This window comes from Dryobates pubescens, chromosome 22 (assembly GCF_014839835.1).
Source record: "Dryobates pubescens isolate bDryPub1 chromosome 22, bDryPub1.pri, whole genome shotgun sequence".
NCBI classification, from domain to species: domain Eukaryota; kingdom Metazoa; phylum Chordata; class Aves; order Piciformes; family Picidae; genus Dryobates; species Dryobates pubescens.
The window spans coordinates 15,212,002-15,234,687 of NC_071633.1; the positions used below are offsets into that span (position 1 = coordinate 15,212,002).

General features: G+C 53.7%; 1 protein-coding gene across 1 annotated transcript in view; it reads right to left on the bottom strand.

The window, feature by feature from the left end:
* The window catches only part of EPS8L2 (EPS8 like 2), a 41,396-nt gene extending 18,963 nt beyond the window's left edge, over positions 1 to 22,433 (bottom strand). Inside the window, exons 1-3 of the mRNA XM_054171888.1 lie at positions 22,374 to 22,433; positions 21,484 to 21,539; positions 3,829 to 3,893 (exon numbers count right to left, since the gene is read on the bottom strand). Of these exons, the coding sequence (XP_054027863.1) occupies positions 3,829 to 3,893; positions 21,484 to 21,539; positions 22,374 to 22,417 (165 nt within the window). The 5' untranslated portion in view covers positions 22,418 to 22,433. The remainder of the gene's footprint in view (positions 1 to 3,828; positions 3,894 to 21,483; positions 21,540 to 22,373) is intronic.
* Between the last annotated feature and the right edge of the window lie 253 nt (positions 22,434 to 22,686).

Genomic DNA, 22,686 nt, shown 5'->3' on the forward strand with positions numbered 1-22,686 from the left:
GAAAGGAGCAGGAAAGAGGTGAAGAAACTTTGATGGGGTGTGTGTGCCATGAATTAGTGGTGAAAATATCTCTAGAGGCTTGAACTCTTTGTTCTTAGAGCACAGGCATGAGAGAGTCACAGACTCACAGAATGAGAGGGGTGGGAATGGAGATCATCCAGTCCAATCCCCCTGCCGAGGAAGGGTCACCTAGAGCAGGTTGCTCAGGATGGCACCCAGGTGGGTTTGGAATGTCTCCAGAGATGGAGACTCCACCACCTCACTGGGCAGCCTGTCCCAGTGCTCTACCACCCTTAAACTAGAGAAGTTCCTCTTCATGCTTAGATGGAACTTCTCACTTTCAAGTTTGTGCCTGTTACCCCTTGTCCTGTCACTGGGCACCACTGACCAAAGCCTGGTCCCATCCTCCTGACACCCACCCTCGAAGTATTGATCAGCATTGATGAGATCCCCCTCAGTCTGCTCTTGTCCAGACTAAAAAGCCTCAATTCTCTCAGCCTTTCTTCATCAGAGATACAAATACAAATGCCTGTTGTGTCCAAATGGTGCTTGTGCCCCCTCCCAGCAGTGGGGGAAGGCCAGAAGTCCAGGGAACTCATTCTCTCCAAGGATCAGCAGCCCGGGAGAGCAAGTGCTGCTTTCTGTGGATGGGGAGAAGGTGCTGCCAGCAGAGGGGACTGCAGGGCAGGAGAAGCTGGGAGCCATCCCTGTGCAGAGCAGCCAGACTGGTTTCTGTGTCACTGACAGCATAGTCGGCCCACTGTTCAGGTAACAACAGGTCAGGGAGGGAAAAATCAGGAAAGAAAAGGCTGCCCAGGGTGGTGATGGAGTCACCATCCCTGGAGGTGTTCAAAAACCATGTAGACATGGACCTTCAGGCCAGGCTTCTGTGGTCATGGTGGTACTGGGTTGATAGTTGGACTCAATGACCTTAGAGGGCTTTTCCAGCCTTAATGATTCTAGGATTTGTGGGGTTTAGTTTTCACAGTGACTGCTGGATAATTCCCAGACACTGAAAAGAGCAGAGAGGAGGAGAAACCCTGCAGAAGGTGAGATGTGATGATGAAGCAGAGGTATTGGGTGAGGCACTGTCTAAATAAAGCTCCTGGCAGGTATTGGAGCAGAGATTGGCCCTGCAATCAGCTATGAAAACCATGCTGGGGTGGATGTTACTGTAAGTGTAAAACAGGGCCTGGGAAGACATTCACAAAGTCAACATCATCTGTGCAGAGGTGAGAAACCTTCTGAGCAGCCATGAGAAGTGGTTTATACCCTGTGGGGGACACTCTTATCTCCTCCATTATTTTAACTGCCAGGTTTACAGTCTTCATAAATTCATTCTGCTGTTTGCTGGTAAGTGAATCAGGACAGAAGAGGAAGTTCCTTTTTGAAGGAGGGGGAGTGAGCCAGCTCAGGCTCAGGACAATGTTTTTCTTCCCCCATTTTTATTTCCTTTAGATACTGGGGGAGGAAGAGGAGCAGGAGCTTGCTGCTGTCCTTGCTTAAACCCTTTTCATTCAGGTAGGCCCTCAAAGGCTTTTGGAAGGATGGGCCATGACTCCCTCCACTCTTAAACTTTGACCAGCTCATAGCTTATTTGAAAGGTCTCTTGTGAGGAAACCTTTTCCCACCTCACTCCCTGCCACTCAAAGCCTGTTTGCCTCGGTCAAAGTTCAAGGCAGAGCCTCACAGCTGGGTGGCACATGGCATGATTAATGGGGAAGTCATGTACATGTCACTGTTTAAAGTCCCTTCTCTGCTCCCAGCAGTGACTTTATTTGGTAGGAGTCACTGCTGGGGATGGTTGGCAGGGTCACCCATGGGGCAGCTGGTCACTGAGCTGGTTTCTGTGCTGGAAGAGGGCCTTTGCTGGAAGCTTCTTGCCAAACAAGCATTTTGAAAGTCTGAATCTCATCTTAAACAGCTGTGCAGGCTCCTGGATTTGTGTCTCCTTAAGATCTCTGCTGGGATGGGGTCTTCAGCCAGAGAGTCATAGAATCATACAATGGTTTGGGTTAGAAGAGACCTTTAAGATCAAGTCCAACCTTCAGCCTAGGACCACCATGGCCCCAAGTGCCATGTCCGCAGGTTTCTTGAACACCTGCAGGGATGGGGACTCCACCACCTCCCTGGGCAGCCTGTTCCAGTGCCTGACTACTCTTGCAGGAAAGACATTGTTCCTAATATCCAACCCAAACCTCCCCCAGCACAGTTTTAGGCCATTTCCTCTCACCTGATCCTAGGGAGAAGAGCTCAACCCCCATCTCACTCCAGTCTCCTTTCAGGGAGCTGTAGAGAGCCAGGAGGTCTCCTCTCAGCTTCCTTTTCTCCAGACTAAGCAACCCCAGGTCCCCCAGCTGCTTCTCACCAGATCTGTTCTCCAGACCCTTCCCCAGCTTAGAGGAGAGGGTTTACTAAGCATCAAACTGTCTACTCAATACAGACCTCACAGGGTGTTCTCCTCTCTCCCCATGCCCAGTGTTCACCCAGTAATGGTCCAGCTGCCCCTAGCTGGGCACTTCCCTTCCTGTGGTGGCCTGCACCAGAGTGTTGCATTACAGGCTGGCCAGGCTGGCTTCTGTTTTTTAACTGGATGACACTGGGAGATGAATATGGCTCCGTGCCTGTTGTGATGGAGAGGTTTTGGATTACTTGAGAGGCCACAGTAGCTGTGGGGGAGCTGAAAGGTGATAATTGCTGTGGGCTCTGTTGTTAGGGCAGGTGAGTTCCAATAACCACCACAGGAACCTTGCCTTTAACCCATCTGCCCATGCTGGTCAAGAAGGGTCTGAAGCATGGGGTGATAAGGACAACAGCTCCTCCTGCTCTCCTTCAGGTGTGAGGAGAGAGAGAGAACAACAGCTTCTCCATTCCCTGGCCTTAAAGATACACAGTGGCCAGCTGAGCAGCTCATTAGTGCTGGACCCACAGCAAGCCCCTGAGAAAGTGACCTCCCAAGTGTGTCACACTTCACAGCTAGATGACAGAACTGCTGCCCTCGTGTCCTAATTGTAGCCCAGCAAGAGAAAAGGGACAAGCTAGGAACTTGTGAGCCTTTGGTACAGGTCTCTTCCAAACAGTGCCATACCATGGTGGAACCACTGCTGCTCTTCAAAGCAAGGAGTTGGAGAGGAGCAGCAGAGAAATGAGATGGCAGGAGAGGAGATTTTGACAGAGCGGGAAATGTGTGAGAGGAGAGAATGGAGAGGGGTGCAGTCAACCTGAAACCTCTGACTTGTAGGAAGGAGTGGGGTTAGTCTTGGGAGAAGAATTGTCACAGGACTTGTGGTACACTCACAGTCCTTTGGTTTATCTCCTCCAAGGGTCTGTGATGAAGAGATTCCTGTGCTCCAGCTGCTACAGGCTCTTTCCTTCCCTTCAGTGCTTGAGGGAATTGGGTGGGAAGCCAGGTTCACTCCAGCTTCAGTAGTGTGTTCTGTGTGATCAAGAGGGCTTGTGTAGGCTCAGCCCTTAGGGCCAGGCTGGCAGGACCACACTGACCCACAGCTCAAAGAGGGAAGCTACAGCACATAGCTAAGTCTGGAAGTGTGTCCTACAGTCCAGGAGCTGGAAAGAATGGACCCAGCTGGGTGGGAAGCTCAGGAGACAGATGTATCTCCAGGCATTGGGAAACTCTGCAGAAGAACTGTAAGGTTTCAAGCAGCTTTGATGTTTCTCTCTTAGGGTGTGAAGAGAACCACTTAGGGTAAGAAGGATCCTAACTACTCTTTGACCTAATGAAGGTCCAGGAGAAAGGAAAGGTTGCATTATCAACATCTCCCCCTGCTGTTTTCCTTTCAGCCCCTTCACCTTCCACTGCACACTCACCTGTACATGGTACTGTGAAGTCTCATGCATGATGATGTTGGAGTTGGAGTATTTCTTCCTTTGTTCTGCAAAGAAAAGGAAGAAAAAAACCTTCATTGTAGGGGCTGTTTATATGAGGGGCTGAGAATGGCAGCTCTTGTGAAGGGGTGCTACAGATGTGTTCTCATAGCCACTGAGCTTACAGCTTCAACTGGAGTGTGGGGAACAACGTGAAATTTGAAACAAAGCTCTGGGAGATCCTTGGGAGGTTCTCCTCCCCCTCTACTCTGCCCCAGTCAGGCCACAGCTGGAGTTCTAGGTCCAGTTCTGGGCTCCCCAGTTCCAGAGAGACTGGGAAGTGCTGGAGAGAGTCCAGGGGAGGCTCTGGAGATGCTGAGGGGCCTGGAGCAGCTCTGTGAGGAGCAAAGCCCTGGGGCTGTGGAGCCTGCAGAAGAGCAGCCCCAGAGGGCAGCTGAGCAATGCTCAGCAAGAGCTAAAGGAGCTGTGGGGGGCAAGAGGCTGGGGCCAGACTCTGCTGAGTGGTGCCCAGGGCCAGGCCAAGGGGCAGAGGGCACAAAGTGGCAGGCAGGAGGTTGCCTCTGAAGCTGAGCAGAAAGTTGTTTGGGGTGAGGGTGCTGGAGGCCTGGAGCAGGCTGCCCAGAGAGGTTGTGGAGTGTCCTTGTGTGGAGAGCTTGCAACCCCCCCTGGGCACTGTGCTTTAGCAGTGAGGGTTGGACTGGGTGACCTCCAGAGCTCCCTTCCAACCCCCTCTGTGCTGGGAGTTTGGGATTCCATCCATCAGGTGTGTAGGCAGACACTGGGGTTGTACCCCTTAATGACTTGATTCCTGGGGGTCAGCACCCTGTGTGGAGGAGGTTCAACAAAAGCCCCAGAAAAATGCTGAAGGAAGTTGTTGGAAGAGGGCTGGGGAGGTGAGGAGGGGCTGGGGAGGTGAGGAGGGGCTGGGGAGGTGAGAAGGGGCTGGGGAGGTGAGGAGGGGCTGGGGAAGGCTGGCACAAGGCTATGACATGCATGTGGTGAGGAGAACAAAAACCACCCAATCACCAGGCACTGGTTTGGGCTGTAACAACCTTTGGAACTGTCCTCCAGGAGATGCCCTCTGAGCTACTGTGCCACTTTTAGTTTCCTTTCTTGCATTTCCTGGCAAGCTGCAGAGAAGGGCTGTCCCTAGGCATAGGAAGAGCTGTAGGGGTTGAGGTCCAACCAGTCAGAACCTCAGTTTCTTGTGCAATGTTTTTATGAGGCAGCAAACCTCCATCACTTCCTGCATTTCGTAACTGGGAAGTGACAGTAAAGAGCAGCTGGGGGAAAAGAAGTGCTGGGAAGTTCATGAGGCTGCTGGATGGAATCCTATGAAAATGTGCCCTGCCAGCTAGCACTCACTGGTTGTTAATTGGTGCTTTATTACTCCTAGTAAATGCTTTGCTTGAATACCAGAGGCGTGACTCTCCAAGCTCAGGGTGATCTGAAACCAGCTTCACCAGCAGAAGCTAAACTGAAACCATCTCTGTGAGGAGCAAAGGCTGAGAGCCCTGGGGCTGTGGAGCCTGCAGAAGAGCAGCCCCAGAGGGCAGCTGAGCAATGCTCAGCAAGAGCTAAAGGAGCTGGGGGGGGCAAGAGGCTGGGGCCAGACTCTGCTGAGTGGTGCCCAGGGCCAGGCCAAGGGGCAGAGGGCACAAAGTGGCAGGCAGGAGGTTGCCTCTGAAGCTGAGGAGAAAGTTGTTTGGGGGGAGGGTGCTGGAGGCCTGGAGCAGGCTGCCCAGAGAGGTTGTGGAGTGTCCTTGTGTGGAGAGCTTCCAACTCCCCTGGGCACTGTGCTGCTGGGCAAGCTGCTGGGGGTGCCCTGCTTTAGCAGGGATATTGAACTAGATGTTCCCCAGAGGTCCCTTCCAACCCCCACTGTGGGGTTCTCCAGCAGCTTCCTGTTGCTGCTCCACAGGATTTCAGACCACACATCCTGTTCATCCCTTTCCCTGAGCTTGCCTGAGCCAACTTGTTGCACAAACAGTTGGGGACAAGCAGCAACAGGATGGAGAAATGAGGGTCAGGGTTGGAATGGGCGGCAGTCCCTAAAGCTGCTGAGAGTGATGGAGAAGATGTGACACTGAATTACAGCCTGAGTGGTGTCTGGGGGGTGATTTGCCAGCTCTGACATGCCTTCTCCTTGAAGCCTTGCATGCAGGAGGGTCCTAGCAAGGACTAAGTGCAGCAAACAGAGCATCCTTCAGTGAGTGGAGCAGGAAACAAACCCCAAAGCACCGCTCTGGAGCTTTGGCTTAGTCCTGGGGGGTGTCCTTGCGCTCAGTTCCCACCTGCAGAGCTGGTATTTCAGCCTCCTGCTAGGAGATCCCATGCAGAGGAAAGAGAACTGGCCTGGATCTGCTGCTTTCCCTGAGAGCTGACAGGAGCTGAAAGATCTTTTAGGTAGGAGGATTTCTGCAGCTGGCCTTCCTCGTGGCTCTGCATGTCCCTGCATGCAACATCCAGCTTCATGCCTCGATTTGTCCTGCCTGGAACAGGACAGGATTTCCAGCCAACCCCTGGCAAGCTCCTGTTTCAGGTTACTTGAATTTAGCTCACACCCAGTGGGAGTTTGGGGTTTCTTTGGCTGTCCTAAAATCAGAGAGCTGGGGGAAGGGGGAGGGAGGATGTGCTGAAAAACTGAGGTTGAAGGTTGAACTCGATGATCTTAGAGGTCTTTTCCAACCCAAACAATGCTGTGATTCTGTAAGATGAGTCCTGAGCTCAGCTCAGGCTTGGTGGCATTGCCAGCAGGTGTCCCTCCAGAACAAGCCCTGGCTTGAAGCTCTGCTTCCCCTTGGGATTTATCTTGAGGCTTTCACCTTTCTCCTTGGCCAGCAGAGAAGAGCTTTTAAACTGAGCTCCTCTTGGTACCTCCCTTGAAGAGGCAGGGCTGGGAGGTGTTTGCAAACCTGCCTGTGGCTGAAGGAGCATGGAGAGCATGCAAAGACAGCCCAGGGACCTGTGGAGAGAGACACTGCTGGTTGATTCTGTGATTCTGCTCCTCTGCTCTGCTCTTGTGACACCCCCACCTGGAGTACTGATTCCAGCTGTGGAGGACATGGATCTGTGGCAGAGGGTCCAGAGGAGGGTCACAAAGATGATGAGAAGGCTGGAGCACCTCTCCTATGAAGAGAGGCTGAGGGAGTTGGGTCTGTTCTCAGCCTGGAGAAGAGAAGGCTCCACGAAGACCTTGTAGTGGCCTTGCAGTACCTGAAGGGGCTACAGGAGAGCCAGAGGGGGACTTTGACAAAAGCTTGTAGTGATAGGATGAGAGGTGATGGTTTGAAACCAGAGCAGGGTAGATTTAGACTGGACACTAGGAAGAAGTTCTTTACTATGAGGGTGGCGAGACACTGGAAGAGGTTGCCCAGAGAAGCTGTGGACACCTCATCCCTGGAAGTGTTTAAGACCAGAATTGGATGAGGCTTTGAGCAACCTGCTCTAGTATGAAGTGTCCCTGCCCATGGCAGGGGGTTTGAAAGTAGATGATCCTCAAGGTCTCTTCCAACCCAAAGCATCCTGTGATTTCCCTCTGAGCCTGACAAGGGTTGACAGGAGCTGACTTCAAGCTGGCCTCTAATGCTCTGTAACACTTGTCAAGCACTCTTCAAGTCTGAGCCGTGTCTCCAGCTTGGCAGGACAGCCTTTCACCCCACCAGCTCTGACATGGGAGCAAGGACAGCTTGAGGGGAAAGCCCTCAGACCTCCCTCACAGCTCCTTGCTCAGCACTTAGCTTCTGGAGTGACCTTGAGTGAATGAATGAATACTTCAGCAGAGCCTCCCCTCCAGCTGGGGCTGGCGCTGAAGGCTCAGCAGCGGTGTCTCTCAGCAGGCTGCTTGAGTTGCAACCTGCCCTACTTGGAATGTGGGGCAAGGGCTGGAAGAGGGCACATGGCAACACACACCACAGGGAGCTGGGTCTGATAGGAGCAACTTTTTCCTTGCCTTTTTTCTCTCTCAGTAACCTCAATTTCCTCACCAAGCAATTCTCATGTAAATAGATGACGCTCCTAGAAATGAGAGCACAGAGTCTGTGTGGGATGGAGACCAAAGCTGGAGGATAAGAGGTCCCATCCCCTCCTTTCTTCTTTTTGCCCCAGAAGGGAGTGGGAAAGGATGAAGTGGTGGGTCTGGGAACAAAGAGGTTTTTACATTTGGACAGAGAAATGTTTCCAGACTTGAAAGGAAGGGTGCAGAGCCATGTCAGGAGCTGGTAGTCCCCAAAGATGGGGAGATAGAGCAGGGCATACCAAGTCTGTGTGGGATGGAGACAAAGCTGGATAAGCCTTCCCATCCCCTCCTCTTTAGAAGTTGTGGGTCTGGAAACAAAGAGTTTTCACATGAGGACAGGCAAACTTCTCTGAGATCTGCAAGGAAGGGTACAGAGCCTTGTCAGAAGCTGGTCCCCAAGGATGGGGAGATAAAGCAGGGGGACAGGCTTTCCAGAGGGAGGCTGGCATAGGTCTGTGTTTCTGGTGGGACAACAGCCTACCAGGCTGCAGGGTGGCTTTTCTGGTAGGAGCTGGAGTAATGGGTAGGGCTGCAGCTGGTTGCCTGCAAACTTTCTGAGGTCCCTTCCCATGCCTTTGCCCCATTCTCCAAGCTGGAAGGAGCTGCATTTGTCATGGTCAGGGGAGATCTCAGATGCATCTCTGAGGAAGTGTTCAGAGGGGCTCTTGGGAATTTTTGGGGCCTGTTAGAACCTCATGGATCTGCACATCTCCACTTCCCATCCCCTGCACTTGCCAATAAGCTCACTCAGAGGGGAGCAAAGGCCCCTTTAGGCATTTTCAGCCAGGCAGAAGCAAGCTCCAGGCAGGGAGAAGATGCAGATGTTCCCCCTCCCTCTTGTTGATTCTCACTGGGGACATGTCTGCATTGTCTTCAGGAGCTGCAGAAGTAGAACAAAGTGCTTCTGTGTTGTCTCAAGATGCCATGAAAGTGTGTCCAGGGTGAGGAATGGGAGCATTGCTGCATGTTCCCTGTCTTTAAAATCTCTGCTTGTTCCCTCTGCAGTCCTTTCTGCCTCCTTGGCTCCTACCTGGCCTCCACACCCATGGAAACACTTTATTTTTGTGTATCCCTCTTGGCATCTGCAAATAAAATCAGGCAGCCTGAGAACTTCCAGGCTATCTGGGGACAGCAAGGTGCCAGAACACCAAAAGCTCCTCCTCTTCTAGCATGCAGTTTTGATTTAAACATGGGAAGAAGTTAAGACGTGGCCTCTCACTCCAAAAGGGACATTGAAGGGCTGGAGGGGGTCCAGAGAAGGCTGGGGAAAGGTCTGGAGAACAGTGGTGAGGAGCAGCTGAGGGAGCTGGGGGTGTTGAGCCTGGAGAAAAGGAGGCTGAGGGGAGAGCTTCTGGCTCTCTGCAAGTCCCTGCAAGGAGGCTGGAGTGAGGTGAGGATCAGGCTCTTCTTAGTGTCAGGGGACAGAATGAGAGGGAATGGCCTGGAAGTGTTGGTTGGAGATTAGGAACAATTTCTTCCCAGAAAGTTCTCAGGCACTGGAACAGGCTGCCCAGAGAGATGGTGGAGTCCCCATCCCTGGAGGTGTTCAAGAAACCTGGGGCCCTGGTTTACTGGCCATGGTGGTGCTGGGTTGATGGTTGGACTCAATGATCTCAGAGGGCTTCTCCAACCTGCATGGTTCCATTCTATGCCTGCAGAGAGATACCTGTGGCTGTTTGATTTTTGTGGCCCGAAGGAGATGCTTTGTGGAGGACAGATGAACTCCCTTGACCAGTAAAGACTTCAGAAGTCAGGTTGCTTGTTCTGGGCAGCTCCCCCCCTGCCCTTCTGCACAGCCCTGTCCTCTGCCTGCTGAATTTTGCATGAGTGACCGCTGGCAGTTAGCAGCAGGAGCTCATTTCCTCCTGGTCTATCTGACACCTCTCCTGTAGGACACTTTGCATTTCCACAGCCTCTTGCAACAGAGAAGACCTGAGCTCAGTAAGGTGTTATCCAACCCAGAGCCTGGCTCTGGGAGGTGGAGACTTTGCATAATGCCCCTGTGATGAATAAGCATCACAAGAATATCAAGACCCACCTGGACATGTTCCTGAGTGATTTACTCTGGGTGACCCTGCCCTGGGAGGCATCCTGGCCTGTATCAGGAACAGCGTGGCCAGCAGGAGCAGGGAAGTCATTCTGCTCCTGTACTCAGCACTGGTTAGGCCACACCTTGAGTCCTGTGTCCAGTTCTGGGCTCCTCAGTTGAGGAAAGATGTTGAGATGCTGGAAGGTGTCCAGAGAAGGGCAGCAAAGCTGGGGAGGGGTCTGGAGCACAGCCCTATGGCAGCCCTCAACCCAGCACTGCCAGGTCACAACTAAACCGTGGCCCTCAGCACCACATCTCCATGGCTTTGAAACCCCTCCAGGGATGGGGACTCCTCTCCTGCCTCTAGATTGAGCCCAGTTGAGCCCTCAGATGCCCCTTTCAGGAGTAAAACCACCCTATAAATGGTTCTTTAACTGAATTCACTTGAGCTGTTTGGTCCTTTCCTGGCCAGCCAGCTTTACTCTTGCCTCCTACCCAGATTTGTGGGGAAACTGAAGAGCCATTCTGTGAAGAATGTGATCCATTGCCAATATCTCATGGATAAACAGTGCTGTGGGAATGATGTTTCCCACTGGCACCAGTGGCTGCATGAGGAAATGGAAAAAGCTCAGGGGCAGCGAGATGGATTCCACCCACGGGATCAGAATGGTGCTGGGCTGAAATCCCAGTGACAAGGATGTAATCCTGGCTGGAAGGGAGAGAATCCTGTTTGGCTTTGTGTCAGGCATTGGCACAGGCTGCCCAGGGAGGTGGTGGAGTCCCCATCCCGGGAGGTGCTCAAGAAACGCGTGGCCACGGCACCTGGGGACGTGGTTTGATGGCCTCGGCGGTGCTAGGCTGAGGGTTGGACTGGATGATCTTAGAGGGCTTTTCCAACCCAAACAATTCTATAATGCTGTGAGTGGAAAGGATGAAAGAGCAGTGAAAGGGGAAAGGAGCAGGATCGATGCACATCCTGGAGGGACAGCCTTATCAGCGTGGCCCAGGAGGCCAAACCGCAGCGGCGGCGCCAAGTTCCGTCCCTCTGTCCGTGCAACACCCTCTGTTGCAGGGACTTAGGAGTGACTGAACACTCCCTGCAGCCCCATGGGTTGTGTGCACAGGAGATCAGCCAGTGGGATAAACTCTGCTGGCTGGGATAAGCTTAGAGCTGAAGGAACTTGGTTGGAATCTCTAGGGACAGAGAGCAGAGCGAGGGAGGGCAGAAGTGGGTTCATTTCTCTGGGCACAGCCTCTGCTAAACCAGGGGCAGAGGAGGCTGAGGGGAGACCTCCTGAAAAGGAGAGACCTCTTGCAAGGAGGTGGGAGTTGGTCTCTTCTCCCTAGGATCAGGTGACAGAATGAGAGAAAATGGCCTGAAATTATGCCAGGGGAAGTTTAGGTTGGACATGAGGAACTCTAATGCTGCACCAGGGGAAGTTTAGGCTGGAGGTGAGGAGGAAGTTCTTCACAGAGAGAGTTGTTAGCCATTGGGATGTGCTGCCCAGGGAGGTGGTGGAGTCTCCATCCCTGGAGGTGTTCAAGAGGGGATTGGATGTGGCACTTGGTGCCATGGTCGAGTAGTCAGGAGGTGCTGGGTGACAGGTTGGACTTGAGGTCCATCTTTGAGGTCTCTTCCAACCTTACTGATTCTATGATTCTAATGTCTTCACTGCAAGAGTGGTCAGGGATTGGAACAGGCTGCTCAAGGAGGTGCTGGAGTCACCATCCCTGGAGGAGGTGTTCAAGAAGAGTGTGGACATGGCACTTAGGGAGATGGTTTAGTGGCCATGGTGGTGCTGGCTTGATGATCTTAGAGGACTTTTCCAACCCAAACAACCCCAAACAGTTCTGTGATTCTATGTCAGTGAGGGCAAAGCAGCCTCAGCACTGCCATGACACAACATGTGTCTGGGTTTGAGTCTTTGACAGCATGTTGTGGTGTTTGAGGGCAATTTGAGCCCTTGACACTCTCTACTTGGGGGCAGTTTGAGCCCTTCTTTCCTGCTGCTGGCAGGGGGAGCATCTGTGGTGCTACATGCTGGGCTTACAGGCTGCTACAGGTGGGATCCCAAAGCTCAATCCCAAGACTTTTTCCACCCATTTACCTCCTAAACTGCTCCAAACAAAACCTCACTGCTGCTCCTGCCATACAGCAGGACCAAAGTCAGCTGTGGTACAAACAGAGCTGGGTGGGGGATGACCCAGCCTGCCCTCCATGCACACCCTCCTCTGATTAATGAGCCAGTTGGATCACACAGGATCCTCCCTGATCCTCCCCAGAGCAGAAAATGTGGGGGATGGACAAGTTGGATGTGAAACACTCTGTGAGGAGCCCCAAGGTTCATCAGCTTTGCTTTCATCAGCACTACCACACCGAGGATATCTCCTTTATTTCCCTGGCCTCCAGGAGAACTGCCTAATGAAGTCCTGGAACTGTTGAGGCTGGAAGAGACCTTTTGAGATCATCAAATCCAACCACTCACCTGGGGCTGACAATCCCACCAGCTTCTGGAGCTTGCCAGCCCTTGCTGTTATCTCTGTGTTATCTAGCAGTGCACATGCTGCTTGTAGTAACCTCCCAGCGCAGCAGGAGCTGGGCTCTGCCAAACCAACAGGTCCAGACACAGCCCTCCAGAGCAGCAGATGCCTCTGGATGCTAATGGAGATGATGTAAATGAGCCAAGCCTGTGCTCTGGAGCAGCCCTGCTGAAACACCATGATCCATTCCCAGGACCTGAGCACGGGGCCAGATCTGATCTGGCATTCCCACCACGCATCTGCAGTAGCTCTGCTGATCCAACAGGTTCTGGCTTCCTCACCAAGTGGGAGGAAGCTCCAGCTTCTGTGGGGTTGGAGGCACTGGACAGACCTGCTGTGTATGAGCTCCCAGCAAGGAGGCACAGAATCAGTCATCATTTAGGTTGGAAGAGACCCTTTAAGATCATGGAGTCCAACCCTTCACCCAGCACTGCCAGGGCACCACTAATCCATGGCCTCAGCACCATAGCTTTGAAACCCCTGCAGAGATGAGGACTCCACTACTGCCCTGGGCAGCCTGAGCAAGGCCTTGACAACTCTTTTGGGGTGAAATTGTTGCTCATGTCCCATCTAAACCTCCCCTGGGGCAATTTGAGGCCATTTCCTCTTGTCCTGACATTTGTCCCTTGGGAGAAGAACCCAATCTCCACCTGGCTCCAGCCTCCTTGCAGGGAGCTGCAGAGAGCCAGAAGGTCTCCCTTCAGCCTCCTTTGCTCCAGGCTCAACACCCCCAGCTCCCTCAGCTGTTCCTCACCAGCCCTGTTCTCCAGACCCTTCCCCAGCTTCATTGTCCTTCTCTGGAGCTGCTCCAGCCCCTCAGTGTCCTTCTTGGAGTATCCCCAAACTGAGCTTGGTATCCCAGGTACAGCCTCAGCAGTGCCCAGTACAGGAGTACAGCATCTTCAGATCTATTCCTTGTTTCTGCTGCTGCAGAGGCTTCCCATTCTGGGATCCCCACAGCTGGTTGTCACTGAACCCATGACACTGGCATAAGGAAAGCTCCACTTTGGAAGCATCTTTGCACCTTCTTGTGAAGCATCAAGATCCCTGGTTGTCCTGGTAGCACCAGGGTACTTTCTGAGCTGCCAGAGCTCGTCTGTGTTGGCTGCAGGGAATCTTTGCACAGGCTGTAGCTGATGGCTGGCTCATTAGTGGGTGCTCTGGAAGCTCTTGGAGTGAATGAGAAAGCTCTCATTGAGGCTGGGGACTGCCCCGGGGATGAATGGTCTGCGGCAGCAGGCAGGCAGCTGTGCTACTGGTGGCATGTGGGCAGCTGGCTGCTAGGTGTCAGGAGGCTGGATTCCTCCTCTGCACGCTCAATATTTGCCTCCCCAAGTGCTCACATTCCTGGTTTATTAGCTGAAGACACAACCCACTCTTGAAGAGCAAACACAAACCTGAGCCACCTCCTGGGCTGTGCAAAGCCCGAGGGGAGGAGGAAACGCTGCCTGTTTGTGCCAGCAGCGTGAGCAGGAGCTGGCTAAGACAGGGTTTGTTCCCAAGGTACTTGGGCATATCCAACAGCCCATTTCTAGTCAGGAGAGACACAGAACTACTGGAGAGAGTCCAGTGGAGGATTCAAAGATACTGAGAAGCTCTTGTGGCCAAACATGCCAGTGGCATCCTGGGGGGCATGAAGAACAGTAGCCAGCAGGTCAAGGGATGCTCTCCTCCCCCTCTACTCTGCCCTACTGAGGCCAGATCTGGAGCACTGGATCCTGTTCTGGGCTCCCCAGTTCAAAAGAGACTGAAAACTACTGGAGAGAGTCCAGGGAAGGCTCTGAAGGTGCTAAGGGGCCTGGAGCAGCTCTGTGAGGAGCAAGGGCTGAGAGCCCTGGGGCTGTGGAGCCTGCAGAAGAGCAGCCCCAGAGGGCAGCTGAGCAATGCTCAGCAAGAGCTAAAGGAGCTGTGGGGGGCAAGAGGCTGGGGCCAGACTCTGCTGAGTGGTGCCCAGGGCCAGGCCAAGGGGCAGAGGGCACAAAGTGGCAGGCAGGAGGTTGCCTCTGAAGCTGAGGAGAAAGTTGTTTGGGGTGAGGGTGCTGGAGGCCTGTATTAAATGTCTGAGGCTTTGAATCAAAGGGTCACCCAGGTGGCAGCATCAGAGGGGAGCTGGGGTAACCTGAAGCTGGAGTCTCAGGTGGGAAAGGGGACCTGAAGAAAGGAGCTGCAATGGCACCGAGGGAGCAGTGGGGGAGGACAAAGGAACCATTCAGGGAGTGAATGTCTCAGGAACTGCCCTGACTGAGCCCTCAGCTCAGCACTGCCCAGAGCTTTCTTGTGGTGGGCTGGGGGACCAAAGAGCAACAGGGCATGGGACAGTTGCCCTGATTCACCCCCACTACTTCTGGAGCACTTCAGCTGCCTTCCCCTTCCACTGGGCTGAAGCACCCAGGGCTGTTCTGTTCTCTAAGCAGCAGTGCAGTGCAGCTGGTGAAGGGTCTGGAGCACAAGTCATGTGAGAAGGGACCTGGGGTTTGTTCAGCCTGGAGAAAAGAAGGCTGAAGGGGAGACCTTCTGGTACCTAAAGGAAGCCTACAAAAGAGCTGGGGAGGGGATTTTTACAAGGCTTGCAGTGCCAGGATGAGGGCTGATGGCTTTGGGCTAGAAGAGGGGACACAGAGTGGGGATAAGGAAGAAATTCTTTCCAGTGAGGGTGGTGAGACACTGGCACAGGCTGCCCAGGGAGGCTGTGGATGCCCTCTCTGTGGAGGTGTTCAAGGGCAGGTTGGATGAGGCCTTGAGCAAGCTGGGCTGGTGGGAGGTGTCCTTGCCCATGGCAGGGGGTTGGGGTACCTTTAAGGCCCCTTCAAACCCAAACCCTTCTAAGATTGGCTGCTTCACCATTGGATATCCTGCCCAGGAAGGACAAGCCTCTGCTGGTGGAGCCTCCTCTCCCCACAGCTCCCCAGGCAGATGACACCAGGGCCAGGCCAGGCAGGCACAGCTCTTCTCCTTGTGTTGGTGCCAGTGTCCTGTTACAGCAGCCAAGCCTGTCTTGGGTTACAAGGGGCTGCAGTGTCAAGTGAACCCTCCTCAGGCTGCTCAGCACCAACTCTCCAGCCTAGCTCAGGCTACAGGCAGCTCCTCTTGCTCCAAAAGCCCTTTTCCATCCCCAAAAGTTTGGGTCTTTCCCAGAAATGAGTGTATCAGCTATGGGGTGGGCAGGTTGGAGCCAGCTGCCTTGGTCTCACAGGTTTGGTGAGATAAGCACTGCTCTCCTGCCCAGGTTGTCAGCTCTGGGATGTTTGGGTGTCACCAGAGACAGGGTACTTGGCACTGGTGAGGTCACACCTGGAATCCTGGGCTGTTTTGGGCCCCTTCCTCCAAGCAAGACATTGAGGGGTTGGAGCAGGTCCAGAGAAGGGCAACCAAGCTGGGGAAGGGTCTGGAGAAGAGGGCTGGGGAGGAGCAGCTGAGGGAGCTGGGGGTGTTGAGCCTGGAGAAAAAGAGGCTGAGGGGAGACCTCATTGCTCTCTCCAGCTCCCTGAAAAGAGACTGGAGCCAGGTGAGGGTTGATCTCTTCTCCCTGGTATCAGGTGATAGAACAAGAGGAAATGGTCACAAATTGTGCCAGGGGAGGTTTAGGTTGGACATTAGGAACAATCTCTTTGCTGCAAGAGTGGTCAGGGGTTGGAACAGGCTGCCCAGGGAGGTGGTGGACTCCCCATCCCTGCAGGTGTTCAAGAAATGTGTGGCCATGGCACTTGGGGACATGGCTTAGTGGCCTTGGTGGTGCTGGGTTGAGGTTGGACCTGAACACTTCTGATTCTATCAGACACCCACTGTGGGAAGCACTCAGCAGAAGTGCTTCCTTCCAGCCCTTCCCTTGACTTCTGCTGGAGCCACACTGGTTTTGCCCCCACCCCCAGTCTTTCACCTGGGCTCAGAGCAGACACCAGTAAGAGGAGAAGCAGCTTGATTTATTTATGGTCTGCATTAACATTAATCCAGCTGGGGCTGTGTGGTGGCTAAGGTGGCAACTTGATAGGTGCCAGCCATTACCCTGCTGCCAGCCAAGCTGGGGCTGGCTCCCCCCAGGCAGCCACAAACCCTCCCAGAGCCTGGAGTGGAGCAGATGTGATGCTGCTTTGCTAAGGAGAGGGGGAAAGGATGAGTATCTGTGGCTGTGACAACCAGGAAACTCCTCTGGGGACAGCTGAGCACCTAGAAGGTGTTTCCAGCTCTGATCATCTCTGGTGGGGGTACAGCCAGGGTGAGACATCTCAAAGCTTTGAGGCAATTTCTGTGCATAATTCCCTGGTGCCTTTGGTTGTCTCTCTGCATCTGTTTGTGCTCAGCACAGGGAAGGAGAGGTGGTGGTGTGCAGTGTGCTGTGTGCTTGGGGATCAAGGCAATTACAGGAGGCCAAGGCTGACACCAGGGCAGTCAGCTTCCCCTCTGCCACCATAGAATCACAGAATACAGAATTAACCAGGTTGGAAAAGACCTTTGAGATCATTGAGGCCAACCTATCACCCAACACCATCTGATCAACTAAACCATGGCACTGAGTGCCTCATCCAGTCTCTTCCTAAACACCTCCAGGGATGGTGACTCCACCACCTCCCTGGGCAGCACATTCCCATGGCCAATCTCTGTGTGAAGAATTTCTTCCTAACATCCAGCCTAAACCTCCCCTGGCACAGCTTGAGACTGTGTCCTCTTGTTCTGCTGCTGCTTGCCTGGGAGAAGAGACCAACCCCCACCTGGCTACAACCTCCCTTCAGGGAGTTGTAGACAGCAACAAAGTTCTTTGGGTTGAAAAAGACCTCTAAGATCACTGAGTCCAGCCATCAACCCAACACCACCATGGCCATCAAACCATGTCTCCAAGTGCCATGGCCCACATGTATCTTGAACACCTCCACTGATGGTGACTCCACCACCTCCCCTGGCAGCCTGTTCCACTGCCTGGCCAGCCACCAGCCTGCATCCTCTGTCAGCCTATGTGGCTCTGTTATTGTCACCCTGTCCTTCAACACCTCAGAGCAGATTCCCCACCAGTGTAACTCTTTGTCATCCAGCTGGCTTTCTGTGCACAGCTGCTGCTCTGCCCCAGCCTCACCACTATGCTTTTAAGTATCACTCTTTGGGGTCTCACCTGAGGTGGCTTTAATAGAGCAAGGAAGTTCCTGTTGAGATGGGGACATCTCAGACAGCATCGTGGCCCTGAAGTTGGCACTCCTGTCCTGTTAGGCCAGCAATGGCAGACTCACCAAATCCAGCATGATAAGGGCTGGGAGGGAGCTCTGGAGCTCAGCCAGCCCCAGCCCCCTGCCCCAGCAGGGCACCCCCAGCAGCTTGCCCAGCAGCACAGTGCCCAGGGGGGGTTGCCAGCTCTCCACACCAGGACACTCCACAACCTCTCTGGGCAGCCTGCTCCAGGCCTCCAGCACCCTCCCCCCAAACAACTTTCTCCTCAGCTTCAGAGGCAACTTCCTGCCTGCCACTTTGTGCCCTCTGCCCCTTGGCCTGGCCCTGGGCACCACTCAGCAGAGTCTGGCCCCAGCCTCTTGCCCCCCCCAGCTCCTTTAGCTTTTGCTGAGCATTGCTCAGCTGCCCTCTGGGGCTGCTCTTCTGCAGGCTCCACAGCCCCAGGGCTTTGCTCCTCACAGAGCTGCTCCAGGCCCCTCAGCACCTTCAGAGCCTCCCCTGGACTCTCTCCAGCAGTTCCTAATCTCTCTTGAACTGGGGAACCCAAAATTGGAGCCAGGACTCCAGGTGTGGCCTGACTGGAGCAGAGTAGAAGAGGAAGAGCACCAGCCTGAGTGTGCAGGAGGAAAATGGAGGTATGCAAAGTCTTGTGAGTGCTGAAGGTGCCTTAGCAGCAAGGCAATCACACAGTCAGGACCAGCTCAGCTTGATGTCAATTGTTTCATTATGAAACATTCCCAGGGGAATTTCAGTTCTTGCCTGCCCTCCCCCCCTAGAAGTGCCAGCTCACAGCAGAAGTCTCTGCTGGGCAAGGGGGGAATCTGACCACAAAGGGGACCCAGACATTTTCCTGTTGGTTTCATACATGCAGGGTGCCCTTTGGTAAAGGCACATGGAGTGCCTGTGATGGGCTTCAAGTTCTGCTTAGGAAAATCCCAGTGGATGTGCTGGTTCAGCACTGCACTGAGGCAGCCAACTGCTGCTGCTGTGGGCAGCAAAGGACTGCAGACCTCAGCCTGCCCTCAGCCACAGCACAGAAACAGCCAGCAGCTTGATTTACTTCTGTGCAGGATTTGGTTCATGGACTTAAAGTCCTCATTGAAGTGCTGCTGGAATTTGGTCAGCAAGGTCCCATCCCTGTTGAAATTTGCTTTTGGGGTGTGTCCAGGCAGGAAAAATGTAAAAGATTTCAACTTGGTGTTGAAAATGAGGTGTTTGAGAAACAGTGTTTGGTTTAAAGGTGGTTTGTCAGCCTTTCCCTCTGCCAGCCTTTGGCATGCAGGCATCATGGGGTGGTTCCTTACCATCACAGGATCACAGGATGGAAGGGACCTCCAGAGATCATCCAGTCCAACCCCCCTGCCAGAGCAGGAGCATAGAAGCCAGCACAGGGCACACAGGAACACATCCAGATGGGGCTTGGAAGGCTCCAGAGAAGGAGACTCCACAACCTCTCTGGGCAGCCTGCTCCAGTGCTCTGGGACCCTCACACTGAAGAAGTTCCCTCTCATATTAAGGTGGACCCTCCTGTGCTGTAGTTTCTATCCATTGCCCCTTGTCCTATCCCAGGGTGCAGGTGAGCAGAGCCTCTCCTGCCCCCCAGCCCTCGGATATTGACAGAAATTTGTTAACTCCCCTGTCACTCTTCTCTTCCCCAGGGCTGAGAGCCTTTCCTCACCAGGCAGTGCTCCAGTCCCTTCCTCATCCTTGTAGCCCTCTGCTGGACTCTCTCCAGCAGATCCCTGTCCCTCCTGAACTGGGGAGCCCCAAACTGGATGCAATATTCCAGGTGAGGTCTCACTAGGGCAGAGCAGAGGGGAGGAGAACCTCCCTCAATCTGCTGGACACACTCTTAATGCACCCCAGGATCCCATTGGCCTTCCTGGCCAGGAGGGCACATTGCTGCCCCATGCAGGGCTTGCCATGCTGAGGCACCAAGTCAGCCTTGTCCTCACAGTTAGATCCCATCCCAAACCTCTGTCAGTTCGGAGCCCTGAGTTGCAGCAGCCTTGGTGGTGTGATTGTGATGCTGCTAGGGGATGGAACCAACACAGCTGTCAGCTGTGGGTTTCATGCTCCCACACCCCACCTCTGGTGAGATCTGCTGGAGCTTTCAGTGCACAGCAGGAGCCATGATGCCAGCAGAGGTGGGAGGAGCTCCCCTGAACGTGCAGTTTCCAGCCCTCATCCTCTTGCTTCTTTCTAGGGTTATCATGGAATTGTTTTGCTTGGAAAAGACCTTAAGCTCATTGAGTCCAACAACAACAGCCCAGCTTCCCAGGCTGCTTTGTGAATGGGCTGCCCAGGGAGGTAGTGGAGTCCCCATCCCTGGAGGTGTTCAACAAATGTGTGGCCATGGCACCTGGGGACATGGTTTGATGGCCATGGTGGTGTTTGGGCTGAAGGTTGAACTCCATGATCTTAGAGGTCTTTTCCAACCCAAACAATCCTATGATTCTATAAAATGAGTACCAGCCCCAAGTCATACAGCCTGTGGTCCTATAAATACTGATCATCATGTGGCCTTTCATCTCTAGACAAGTGCCTGTCAGGGTTCAAAGCCCCACTTGGCACTTGCCCACCATGCAGCATCCAAACCACAGGTAGTCCTGGCTGGTAACACCAATTTCTGTTCTCACTTTATTCCCATGGTTGACTTCCTCATCAAAGTTAATGATGACTTTAACTCTTCATCCACCAAGTGCAGCTCCCACCACTTCTCTCCTGGCAAGACAGGTCACTTTTGGGTCATAGCTCCAGGCCACACTGAGAAACCTCTGGCCAAAACCTTTCAGCAACCAAAGTCACTTCCCAAGGACAAATAAACCTTCCCCACCTGTGAAAGGAGATCTGTGATGGAGCACAGGTTCCCCAGCACTCACAGCTTGGTTGTACCCAATGAAAGCACCAACCAGGCCAATCAACAGCTCTCAGGTTGGAGACTTGGCAGGGTCAGACCCCACCCCAAGCTGCTAGTGTTCCACCAGACAACCCCCACCTGCTGATCACAGAATGCATCAGGTTGGAAGGGACCCTCGAGGTCATCTTGTGCAGCCCCCCAGCAGTCAGCAGGGACATCTCCAGCTACAGCAGGATCTCCACTGAGGTTGGTGACTTCTCACATGACTTTGTGCCTACCCCACAGGCCAAGCCTTCAGCTGGGATGTGTTCAGAGTGCTGCTGAGGTCAGGAGTAAGTGGTGTTGACACCTTTGTGTTCTCTTCACGCAGCAATTTGTAGAAGCCCCATCCCTGGAGGGTGGAAGCCTCATCCCTGGAGGTGTTTGCAGCCAGGCTGGATGTGGCTGTGAGCAACCTGCTGTAGTGTGAGGTGGCCCTGGCCATGGCAGGGGGTTGGAACTGGCTGAGCCTTGAGGTCCCTTCCAACCCTAACAGATCTGTGATTCACTGGCTCCTCTGGAGCTGGGGTGCTTCATAAGCAGCAGCTCAGGTTCTGCACAAGCACACATCCTACCAACTCCCTCTGCTTCCAGCCAGCCAAAGGGCACTGGAGCTGCCAGGGTTCACTGGGTAGTTAGAAGGAGATAATCATTAACCTGCTGAGGACAGTCCTGCTTTTGTTAGGTCCTTTATCAGGTTATCTTGCCAACATAACTGGAGAGGACCTGGGGGCTGGTGGAGCTGAGGGGAAGCAATGTTCTGCTCAGCTTGTGCTGGCCTCACAGCTGGCCTCACAGCTGGCTCCAGCCCTGGGAGGAGGTGGCACTGAGGTAAGGTGTGTTTCTGCTGACATGTCAGGCCAGCCTGTTGTGTCTGGAGGTTTGGATTTATGTGGCTTTGGCTGGGTTCCAGCCTAAAACTGCCCAACAGCCATGTGCAGATCTCCAGAGATGCCTTTGCTTAGGAAACCTCAGATGTTAGAGGGCAGGACTCACCATACAGGTCCTTTGCACTCAGCTTGGAAGCTCCATCAGCTCTGCCCATGCTGCCACTGCGAAAGAAAGATGGGACAATGAAACCATTAGCTCCAGGGGCTTTGTATCATAGAATCATGCAATGGTTTGGGTTGGAAGGTCCTTTAAAGCTTATCTAGCTCAACCCCCTTGCTATGAGCAGGGACATCTGCATCCAGAGCAGGTGGCTCAGAGCCCTTGGAGGCAGGAGCTCAGATGGAGAACATGTCCCATGTGAAGGCTCTAACTGTGTAACACTTTTGGGGTGTTGGGTCTCTAAGCATGGGTTGCATCTCCTGCAGGGCCACCCCTCATGCCTGGGCTGTATGCAGGACAGCACAGCCAGGAGATAACTGTTTTCCCCAGCTCAGGGCTGGCAAAGGAGGATCAAAGCAGGACCTCAGGATTTCAGGTGCTGTGGTTAGGTTGTCCTGCATGGTGCAGCGAGCCAATGGGTGGCCAGTGGCTGCTTTCTGCTCTGTTACCATGTCCTCTGAGGGCAGGCAGTGGTTCATGGTGTTCCTACAGAGCTCTCCAGAGCCCAGGAGTGTGCAGGAAGGAGGCAGATAGCTGGTGACTCTGGCTCCATCAGGAAGCTGCCATGAGCTGCTGTAGCTCTCAAGCCATGGAGGAGAGGCTCCTGGTGTCTCTCTACTCTCTGTACCTAATGTGGCATTACCAAGCCACAGCCCACAGGGCATGTGAGGAGTGAGGCAGTGACACTGACTATGGCTACAGCTTCTGAAGTGCCCAAGAAGGGTGAATCAAACACCAGGGACTTGGGGGGCAAGTGGGATGGGTAGGAGCATCCCCTTGGAAGGAGCAGAGGTGCCAGCCATGAAGTGGTGGAAGCCCACCATGGAGAGCCTTACTTTGATGAGCCAGGGTTGCTGCTGAGGGATCCCTTGAGACTCATCTCGCCTCCCAGGACAGGCACCTGCAGCAGAAGCAGAGCAGACAGGGTCAGTGATCTGCAAACACATTCTCAGATGGTTTCTCCACGGGGTGCTGCCCGTCCCACTCCTGACTGGGGGCAGCACCAGGGGCAGATGAGAGCAGATGGGTGAGCACAATGGTCTTTCCTTGCCACCCTGTGCTCAGATACCTCTCATAGCTCTGTCCTGGGCTGGGAGGACACATCACTTCTTCAAAGCCTGTTTCCACCTCTTCCCCTTCACCTGTGCC